General features: G+C 36.7%; 1 protein-coding gene across 1 annotated transcript; it reads right to left on the bottom strand.

Moving 5' to 3' along the window:
- Positions 1-10,617, bottom strand: LOC120348317 (alpha-aminoadipic semialdehyde dehydrogenase-like). The gene is made up of 11 exons (XM_039418434.2): positions 10,385-10,617; positions 8,965-9,018; positions 8,300-8,458; positions 7,583-7,694; positions 7,042-7,219; positions 6,252-6,376; positions 5,585-5,677; positions 4,956-5,135; positions 3,818-4,142; positions 3,018-3,167; positions 1-2,284 (listed from the first exon to the last, which is right to left on the bottom strand). The coding sequence occupies exons 1-11, from the start codon at positions 10,568-10,570 to the stop codon at positions 2,230-2,232; spliced, it is 1,617 nt and encodes a 538-aa protein (XP_039274368.2). The 5' UTR covers positions 10,571-10,617; the 3' UTR covers positions 1-2,229.
- Positions 10,618-11,298: the final 681 nt, after the last annotated feature.

Raw genomic sequence — 11,298 nt, 5'->3', positions numbered from 1 at the left:
TTGGCACATAATTTTCATTTATACGAGCAATATATAAACTATATCTCTAAACCATGATAAGCAAGTAACACAAACAACCAAAATATAACATGATTAACACAGACACAAGTAGGCAAAATACACGCCATAATTTTGCGAATACATCGCTAATTACACTGTAAAGTAGGGAATATTTACATCTAACAGCAAATTTCGAGTCATTTAAAGAGCGGTTCAAGCTTAAAATATTTTTTGATTTCAGGTTGAATGAAATTTTTGCTCAGAATCAGGATTTCAGACTTTTGGTGGTGGTGGTCGGAGTCAAAATTTTGCTTAGAGTTAAGATTTTAAACTTTTACCGGTGGTGGTCAGAGTTCAAAATTTTGGTTCAGAGTCAGGATTTCAGACTTTCAATTGTGATAGTCAGAGTTCAACTTTCCAAATCGAAAAAGTTTAGTTGAATATGCTAACAAACGCCAAACTTCTTGCATCAAATATGCATTTCGTAAAGGTCTGAGCTAAATTTTCTTTGAGGATCCGAATGACTGGTAATTATAATTAGAGTCAAAAGTAAATTTTCCCACGTCATTGTGTGTAAAAATGTTGCAAGAAAAAATATACATGAGTACTACTACTCTAGCTAAGAAATAGTTCTATTTCCAAATACTGAAAATTCATAGCTCCACTAGGTAAAAGGCGATACCTCGGCCAAACGATTCACACTCCCGCTTGTGTTGAAAATGTGTATATATAGTGCAGTGGTTCTCAAACGATGTTAACTTTGATCTCGCCCAACTTATTTTGGATATTTAGTTCCATCGTTTTGTTTGAATAAAACACCTGTTATTGCTTATAGTTAGCCAGTTATTTTTGGAGTGGGGCACGAGACTTGACAAATTCGAAAAAGGGGTTGAAAAGTTTGAGAACCACTGATATAGAGAATAATGTAGGGTCATGGTGTACCCCATCGAAGTCCACATCTGAAATACTAAACTTGGCAACTATTCGCATATTCAGCTTGGTCTGGTAATATGAGAGGAGTTCGTAGTTTGCTATACAGGGAGTTCCAAGACGAAAAGGACAAACCTTGAAATTTGAAAAAAAAAATTTTTTTTGGACAATTTCACCAAATATATGTTCTTTAAGCTGGAAATCTAATCATAGTTTGAAGCTATATTCAGCAAAGAATTTCGATAAAAAGTAACAAAGTTGAAAATCAAAACTATACACTTGCTCAAGTTTCGCCCTATTATAATTGAAGCCCCCCGATATGATTGTCTTATTGGTTGTTATGTCATCTTATTGGGTTGAAAGCACACTAAATATGCAAATTACAATAAATTATGAAAAGCGTTTCAGGGTGAGGGGAGCCACAGGAAACAAATTCGGATATCGGCACCCATAAACAAGTAGATAATAATGTGAAAAGTTATTTGGGAAAAAAACAAATACGTCAAGGCAACCTGATGCCCAACGGTCGTGCGTTTGTTGTTGGCATTTTTTTATGTTCTATCATTATGGACCAGGGGCCATTTTTTGATCTCAAAGCTGTACCTGCTTTACTTTTGATTTCAGGTAATGCCTTGTACCTGTTTTGGTTTTGGCTGTTGGAACCATTTTTAAAAAACATAAAAATGTGACACACTGATTTTGTTCTATAGTTTTATCGCATGTTAGAGGTGTATTGGTAAAGTCACCGCTTCACCATTAGGGACTAATAAATTTTTTTGGCTTAGTTTTTTTGTCGAGTTACTGAGAATTCTGGGTTACAGATGGAAATGAACTTTTTTTTTATTTCAAGTAATTCTTAAGATCCAAATTTAGTTCAATGTTTTTTTTTATAAAATGTTTTCCACTCCAAACAAGTATAAATGTATAGGAAAAGAGCGGCTATATTTTAAAAAGATTTAAAAAATTTTAATTCAACATTGCCTACCGAATTCAGTATACTCTAGGTGAGATAGTAGGCATGAAATCTAAAGCCAAGTTTTCCAGCCTACAATGCCAAGATTGCGGAGTTCAACACTTCAATCGGAAAATTGCACCCACAAGTTATTCAAATTTGTTGCTTTCAGGATGAAAAAAAGTAACCGACACACACACCTGTTCAATTCCACTTCAGACTCTCAACAAAAACTACTATTTTGTGAAAGCCCACACAAACTCTAAACACGATTTAAACAAATTATTAATATTCTTCAATCAGGATTCAGGCAAGATCTGCATAGATATCTCCACTGCTCCAATCGCTTATTCAAACTTAATTCCTTGTGCAAGAGGAAGGTCTTTACTGTAGTTGATGGTGCTGAAAAATTGGATAAAGTTTTGACAAGTGGTTTTTAACCTCTTCGGTGGGTCGGAACCCCAATGAAACATTCCAGAGGTTCGCAATAGTTTAATTGTCCTTTATCGCCTGAACTGTAGAAACTATAAATATATACAAAAGCAATTCTAATATTGGCAAAACAAAATGATCTGTAGCAAGTTTATTAATAATGGCAATCTGGTTATATTTAAACAATGTACACGCAATATAGACTGAAATGTGAATCGAAACATGCCGAACCTCTGAACTGTCCTGGCGAAACCCTCGGAGTGCTGGTTGAAAATGAATCGTGTAGATTTAAAAAATTCTAATACACAACAGAAAGCACTTGCAAACAAGAATATATTTAGACTATATTATTCAACAAGCATGAATCTTTCCATTAAACTGCCGAATAACTTAGCCTGATCCCCAGGTTCAAATAATGTGTGATAGTTATTGGCGAGAAGATTGCTGCGTGCTCATTAATGAAAGACTGCATGAAGTCCAGCAATCCTCTCGCACATCCGCATGCCTTATACATGTCAAAGACTAGTTATTCGATGAGAAGACGTGGCGTGACATGATTAAACAGTCTTTTCAACTTTCTTCTCCGTCAAGATGGAAATGCTATTCTACATATTTCTCCCTTAATAATACTATTTTACCCATAATTTCCCATACAAAAATCCAGCTTTATTTTGAGATTCTCGTATTACACATAAATACTCACCATGTCGATCTTTTCATGTATTGCTTCCATGCCTCTGATCCTGACTCTCTACCTCCTCCAGTGGCCTTCTCACCTCCAAATGCACCTCCAATCTCTGCTCCGCTTGTACCGATATTAACATTCACAAGACCACAGTCAGATCCTTTTGGTCTGAGAAATACAAAACAAAACACTTGAACAACTAAATATATTTTTATCGTTCTTGCATACTTAGGGTAGATTTTATACTAATGTAGAGGCAGGTTTTCATGTTTATTCCAGTCCTGAAAAAGTCTCCGTGGAATATTCCACCCAGTCTAAATCAAACCCTAACCTTTATAAGAAGACTTTTTTTAGTAGATTCTTTGAATAACATCATATATATTTTAGACTTGCTACAGAATTTTAGATTTTTCAAGAGGTGTTTCACAACTGCATTGCTATTGGTGCAGGCACAAGACCATGCTTCAAGGTTAGATATAAATGATGTGCGTAATATGTAGAAATGCTTGTCAGGAGAGACAGGATTTTCAAATTCATGCCCAAGGTAGTGGAAAGCTGACAAAATGGCTCAATCGAATGGCTAACCTCCCATCTGGTCAGGTAAGAGAATAATTACTGGTAATCAGTTAATTGTTTCAAATGTACGGATGACTAAGGTGGTGGAGGAAGTAATAACTGACCAGCAACAACAAAAAGGACAGGTTGTGACGATGAGGTAATCAGCACAATCCACTTGTAGATAATTAGAACCTAAGATGGGCAATCGTAACTGTGGTGGCAAGTATTCCTAATTGTTAGCACAAGCATAAAAATCTTACCCCATCCATTTGAAAACGTCGCCCAAGTTCTTAGTAAAGATTGCGCTTGATAGACCTTGTTCAACTTCATTATTCCATTGGATAGCTTCATCAATGCCTCCCTTCAATTTTAACACGAAGAGTACGGGTACAAATGATTCTCTCAGCACTAGAGGGCTGTCATGAGCAAGTCCTGTAACAATTGTGGGCTCGACATAGTTTCCTGGTCTGTCGATGACCTCACCTCCCACCTCAATAGTGCCACCGAGTGCTCTGGCCTCAGCGACTGTTTTTTTATAAAGATCAACGCCAGCTTTTGAATGCATTGGTCCATAAAGGATTCCATCTGAATATAAAAAAAACGTTTTCAATGCTGCAAGTTTGGCAATGGATAATCAGGATAGGATTTTTACATTTATCCCGGGTGGGATGATTGATAACTCGGCTTAATCATATAGTGAACCACACACTCATCTGGTCACAGTCATCTATGGGAATAGTTTACCAGTTGATTTTTTTCAAATGCATAGACTTGGACTTGCTCCCCAATTATGTGTACCAAGATGGTGGTCAACCTGAACATAGTATGTGTACAGGTTAGAATTCAGGTTGTGCGTCATCTTGGTACGAATACTTCCTGAGCGCCAACTTGGACTATTGGTTAATTGCTCGGAAGCTGATTGTTTTTGTTTGAATTTGTTTGTGATTTTGATTGTTGGTTCACCATACATTGATGGTTGGATAAAACAAGATCATGAATATCAATGATAAACATGCAGTTGGCATTTGTAAAGCACATGTTTAAAAAACAGAGTATTAAAAAGAGAAGCCTGTGGTAGCTGAATTCACTAATATCAACAAAATTTCGGATTAAAATATAGAGAAAAAATCGAAAAGCAATAGTCTTGAATTAATCACTCCCATCTTCAACTACTGGAAGTAGCCTAGCGGTTGAGAAGGAATTCTAGTCCCAAAAACAAAAATATTTCAATTTCATTTTTTATATGCGCTAATAAAAGCATCGTGTAAACAGTATGTGCAGGACGGCTGATATTGGTTCGGAGCATGACTAAAACAAGTCAGATAGGTGGAGACACTCATAAAATAAGTATCGAGAAGTGCTGTTAGAATCACAAGGTGGGGAAACGGCAGCACTAACCTTCTAATGGATCTCCAATTCGAACTTGTTTATACGCTTTCTTCAACCTTTCTAAAACTTGGTCGTAAACTTTCTCGTGAACAATTAATCTACGAGTGGTCGTGCATCGCTGACCCTGTGTCCCAACGCTTCCGAATAACGTTCCCACGACAACAAGATCTAGGTCCGCATCATCCATTACTGAAAGAAACAATAAACAAAGCCTAATGAAAGAACATGGCGCCACATACAATTTATACAAGTCGTGGCTTGACTGAAAATGCCAAAAAACTTGTGATGTGCAGAGTGCTACTATTTCCAGTCAGCAAAATTTTGAGGCAAATAGTGCGGTGGCCCGTGGAATACAGAGAGGACAAGGAATAGAAAAAAAATAGCTCAGCTAATAAATATGCTGACCATGCTAGTATTCCACGCTGCTGAATACCCTACATTATAGAAATAGGGTTTACAGGGATGGCGGAGGATTGCTAAACTCGCTGTCCAGTATGGTGATGGCTTGTTTTGATTGTTACCTCCTTCACTACCAATTCTATGCAGTCAGACCAATCATTAACAAATTGCAACAAACTCCATGAATGGGACATCTTTTATAGAAACTTAAAAACTGCAAACTATTCCAGTAAGCTTACCTATAACAGCATTATTTCCACCCAACTCCAAGATTTTTCTTCCAAAACGATTTTGAACTGTTGTGCCAACTTTTCTACCCACTGGTGTACTGCCTGTAAAACAAAAATTAAATTTCTATTTTGCTTCAAGCATCAATACACTTTATAAACATACGCTAGTATGAAATCCTAATTCTATATTTCATTCCACTTGTGCTTCTTACAATTTTAATTCGTATTTTTCCAAAGGGATCTGCTCAATGTAATGTCATGCACTTAAGAGTGACAGAACTCATCTGATATGTTGATTACAGAGACGAAATGGACTTGTACTCATTTTAATCATTATAAAATATACATTATAAAACGTCTCGGTTGTGTGGCACAACCTGCTACCGTTAGGAATACGCTCGCGACGGCACCTACAGTTACCCTGCGTGGTTCGCAGGTTGAAATCCCATACGGGATTAATTATGTGAGAGGATTGCTGAACCCCTCACCGCCATAGGGTGGTTCACGTTACCGCTGGGCAGATACGGCTTCCTCAATCATCAAATCAATGCATCTGAATTAAAAACTTAATCCCCTACCTGACATGCACAGTAATGATAAAGCTGTCTTATCGTCTTCCACTCCCCGAACTCTGGGATAAATATTAAATCCTGTCCTACAAGAAAGTCTAATGTACCTGTGAAAGACACAAGATCCACTCTGCTATCATTTGCCAGTGCTTCACCAACATCTGCTCCTCCGCACACTAAAGAACAGACAGCTGGAGGAAGATTATTTGATTCCAAGACATCCACCATGATTCTGTAAAAAAAGAGGAAGTGCTGTGATTTCTGAACTTCGAGGTCAAATGTCAATGAAGTGAGTTTTCTTCTAATCTTTACATTTTCTCCTATTTCAATTGAACATTGTTATGGTATTCAAAAACGAGATTGCGGAACATGCTAGTCTGAGTTAGCAAAGTCATCCTAGTCAATGAGTAGAAATACGTCGACCATCTGTCTAACACCGCTACTGTATGTCAAATTTGAATACAGTCATAACATTGCAAGGGGAACAGGTGAAAATGCGATGTAGCGCATTATGCCAAGTGACAGAGTATGCTTGCCATCGCACATCTGATTATTACCCTGTGTGGGTGATTAGCAGGTTCGAATCCCACAGGGATAATCATGAGCAAGAGGATAGCTGTACTCCCCGCTGCCGTAAGGTAGTTCACATGAGCACTGTTCGGTTACTGCTTTATCCACCATCAAGTCTATTCATCTGAAAACAAATACCTAACTAATCCCATACCTAACATGGACTTAAACCGGATGACAGGCCGTGGTTCGCCATATGATTAAGCTGATTTATCAGATTTTCACTCGCCCAGGATGAATATGCAAATGCCCTATCAATTCTAATAAAAAAAAATCATACACACGAATAAGCTGATAGATCAGACAGGTAAATAAAAGTTAGCTCACTTGTTGACAGCGATCGTTGAAAGGTTGACAGTTGTGGCAGGTTTCCATAAGACACTGTTGCCACATGTAAGTGCAATAGCCGCGTTCCAGCCATAGACAGCGATAGGAAAGTTGAATGCTGTGATCACACCAACCAGACCTACTGGGTTCCACGTCTCAAGCAGTGCATGCCCTGGTCCTGTGAAAAATATAAAATTCTTAGCTGTAGAAAATACCAGTAGTCAGTATTGTATATTATCATGGCTCGGCAGTGTGGCGCATCGTGTCTAGCAATAGGAACACCACAGCACCTCTGATTACCTTACATGGGTTAGCAGGTTTGAATCTTGCGGAAGATAATTATGAGCAATGGGATTGCGGGACTCTTCTTTGGACTTCAATGCAACACCACAATTCTATCTATATAAATCCAGTATTTCTTACTAATCCCACACCTGGACTGGTTTACCATTGAAATAAGCCATCTCATAAACTTTCCTTACACTATTTAAATGAAATCCAATCAGACCCTATAAAAAATAACGTTCACTTTCTCACTTACTTTCAGAGGGGAACACTTGTCCAGGCAGCATTCTTGACAATCCCACAGCATAGTCGCAGATATCAATGAACTCTTGGACCTCTCCCACCCCTTCCAATGCAATTTTGCCAACCTAGAAATGATAATTATCTTTAATAAAATTGACATTTTTACAAATCATTCAAACAGTTTTATGCATTTATAATGGTAAGATTTTCATTGGTGATAAAATCTATCCTTCCATCCCACTCGTATAATTTTTTCTAAATTTGATAACTAATATTAGTGTATAAGTTTCAAGTTGAATTCGTACATCTAAATTGAAGATAAATAATTAGCATTGTCCAATATATATAGTGGATACTCCCAAAGTATGTGAACACCGGAACATAGTATGTGTGCCAGGTTGGGGTCAGGCCATAATTTTATTCTAATTTTCCTCATTTCAGTTCCATTACGAGTTCGGGGACTAGCCAAGTGACTCCCGTAGTATTTGTACCTTAAATTAAGGCCTAACCCTAACCTGGTATACATACCACATTCCAGTGTCAGCCATCTTGGTTCACAGACTTTGGGAGTAACATTTATTGTAATATACAGATGGTGTGAAAAACAAATTATTCTACATGTAATCTATGTAAATGTAATTCTACATGTACTCTATCCAAGACAGATTTTATTCATATTCTTGGTGAGTAACCTTGCAAACATGCCATAAAAATATTACGATTGCCTCACCTCTAGAGCTTCTAATTTCCCAAGAAGTTGAAGTTTCTCTCTCAAAGCATGTCCGATTTGTCGAACAATCTCTCCTCTCTGTGGTGCAGGGACTTCAGACCAGACTTGCCAAGCTTCCTTTGCATTATTCACAGCCTGGTTGTAGTCTGATATGGTGCCCTGAGCAGAATTAGGATAGAATTATTGTATTTATCCAAGGGGAGAGGAAAGGCGATAGGACAGCTTGATTAATCATATGGCGAACACGGCGTCTTTACCAGATACCAGTCCATGTCTGGTACGAGAATAGTAAGCCAGTTATTTGTTTCATATGCATGGACTTGATAGTGGAGGAGCCGTAATCAATCAGTGGTTAAATGAACCACCTGTACAGGGTTATAGCAAGCGTATTCCTATGAAATGAATAAGACTTATCTCTGAGCAAAGACATGATTGTATTCGTTCAAAGCAAGACCATGTGAAATCACTAACACCCAAATAATATTATAAAGGTGCACTTATGTTTGAGTGTTCTACAAGAAATTTGAAACTGGTAAGATTTGCACATGAACACAGCTGCAAAATAGCAAAACGGAGAAAAGCTTTATCAAGACATACACTTGAGGCCTGAAAGTATAAGATAATGAAAGTATTTAATTCACATACGATTAGCATCAATTACTTACTGTTGATATCCTGGCTATTGGTTCATTGTTTGATGGACAGATTGATTCAACAACCTGAAATATTGAGAAGAAAATAAAATTGACTACTTTTAGCAGAAGAAGTATCAGGAATTTCTAAATTTGTCCAGAGGATTTGTCCATTTGATCGAACCAGAGGTGTGTAATATGCCAAACATAGTTAAATCTAACAATTTAAACAGGTGGTTTTCAATTTTTCAAATGGTGGGGCGCAGGGAAGCGTAAACAATTTTTGAGGGGACGTAAAGCTAATCAAAAATATTTGTTAAATTTGATCTTGCCCGCTTTAATTTGGACATTTACAGTTCTTTATTGTTCAGTTCAGAGCCACGTATTTTCAATGTGTTTTATGTTCTGTGGTGTCACATCCTGTAGTGTCACATACAATATGCAAATTATTGGCATGGATTTACAGTGTTACATTAAGTAACTTGAGCAACACAAAGAGGGGTAGTTCAGCTACTGCACCAGAAAATATTATGGGCTCCTACTGTACTATCGCAAAAATTTACAGCATAACACAAGGTACGGTTAGTGCATGGTGGATTTGCCATCCTGTAGTGTCACGCTACATTTTACTTTATTTTTTTTATCTATTGAGTAAGTCTTGGGTGTAACTTTTGTGAAATTTTTTAAATATTCAATAAAGCAACTGATTGGACAATGAAACAAAACATGTAGCTGAAAATGTGAAAATATATTGCATCCAACAACATGCAAAATTTCTGGAAGTGTTCCTGTAGTGTCACTTGGAATAGCCCAGTATGGTACGCAATTACTATAGCGCGAAATTTGCCCCTCAAGAAGGTACTATAGCATGAAATCTACCTCAAACAAGTGTTTAACTGTTAGTTCTCCCCCTGCATTTAGGTGGTATTGCTTCATGCTGCAATGCTTATAATAGCATCAAAAATTTTATTCCACAACATACAGAATGTCCATAAAAAGTCCCTTTACAGTTTTGTTATGAAGTCAGTTCTGAATATATCTTGACCAGGTTGGTTGTTTTTTATTCAGTAATTGTTTAAGTATTTTTACTTCATTTAATACGTCTGTGAAGGCCAAAACAATATATGGTATCAATAAATTCCCTCTGCAATTTTAGGATTTTTTTAGGACTTTATGGACAACATACACCCTGTATATATATATATATATATATATATAAAAACAGGGCTCCCGAAGTATGCGAACCAGGATGGCGGACATCGGAATGTAATATGTGTACTAGGTTAGGGTTAGGCCATAATTTTAGGTATAAATACTACGAGAGGCTCTTGGCTAGTCTTCGAACTGATAATAGGACTAAAATAAGGAAAATTAGAAAAAAATTATCGCCTAACCCTAACCTGTTACCCATGTTATGTTCCGATGCACCAAAAAAATGATATGACCCACCCACCTGTCCGCTTCCTGCTTTCCACTGGCCATCAAAAACACCTTTATTGTCAGATTCTAATCCGAGATCTTTGAGCCACGAGAATTCAGGCTTTTCAATAAGAAGATTCAAGACTGGTGCAGTTCGATGAAAGTTACGTCTCGAAGCAAGTTTGGTGAAGTGAGATTTGTATAAAGATAAAATCCTCATTTTGAAATGGTTTTATATGTATAAATTTTCTAAAAAATATTAAAAAAAACACAATCAAATGATAATACAAAATATTTAGAATTTTCTAATTGACAATCAAATTTTGATGCTAAACGTTTTTCACAATGAAATCCCAATTTGTGGAATTTCATGTTTCTTTTCCAGACAATGCCAATTAGAATTGATTAAAACTTCATTCTATGTCGCAATGATTGCAATGCAACAATGGTGAATTTTCAAAATACAATACAACATTTTGCAATAACTTTGTGGTAATTTCATTAAAGCAAACCTTTTGGACACCCATATTATATAAAATACAATAATGCGCGAGCTCAAAGAAAAATCACAAATTTAGAATTTTAAGCTGGTTTTCTAATCAAAGCCCGAAGCAATAGAACCAAAAACATTTCAAAAGCTGTTAGACGAGTTCAAAATCGAAAAATATGTTTTCTTCATTTTTCCAAAATACTTTTTTGAGCGGCGTCCTTTAGAATAAAAGTCTATGATCTCCAGTGATAAGAGACTGCAGGTTAACTACCATTTAAAGATGAATAAAACAGGAAAAAAAGTAACCTTTCTACCTTTTTAATCTTTTCTTAGACACTGAACTGTATACCGCAATTTATATCTGATAACTGCTATACTATGGATGTCTCAACTTTGCTTTAAAGCGCTGCTTACCATGTGCTTTTGAACCCAAGATCGTATCCCAATGTATGAAGCCA

This window comes from Styela clava, chromosome 1 (genome assembly GCF_964204865.1).
Source record: "Styela clava chromosome 1, kaStyClav1.hap1.2, whole genome shotgun sequence".
In the NCBI taxonomy this organism is placed as follows: Eukaryota; Metazoa; Chordata; class Ascidiacea; order Stolidobranchia; family Styelidae; genus Styela; species Styela clava.
The sequence above is the reverse complement of the archived record's forward strand: the minus strand, read 5'-3'. Positions and strand labels throughout refer to the sequence as shown.

Excerpts from the sequence above, each read along its gene's own strand:
- LOC120348317 (XM_039418434.2), bottom strand. The coding sequence starts at position 10,570 with ATGAGGATTTTATCTTTATACAAATCTCACTTCACCAAACTTGCTTCG. Across the intron at positions 8,459-8,964 it reads CAATAGCCAGGATATCAACA|GGCACCATATCAGACTACAA; the intron begins GTAAGTAATTGA and ends AATTCTGCTCAG. Across the intron at positions 2,285-3,017 it reads TACATGAAAAGATCGACATG|CACCATCAACTACAGTAAAG; the intron begins GTGAGTATTTAT and ends CCAATTTTTCAG.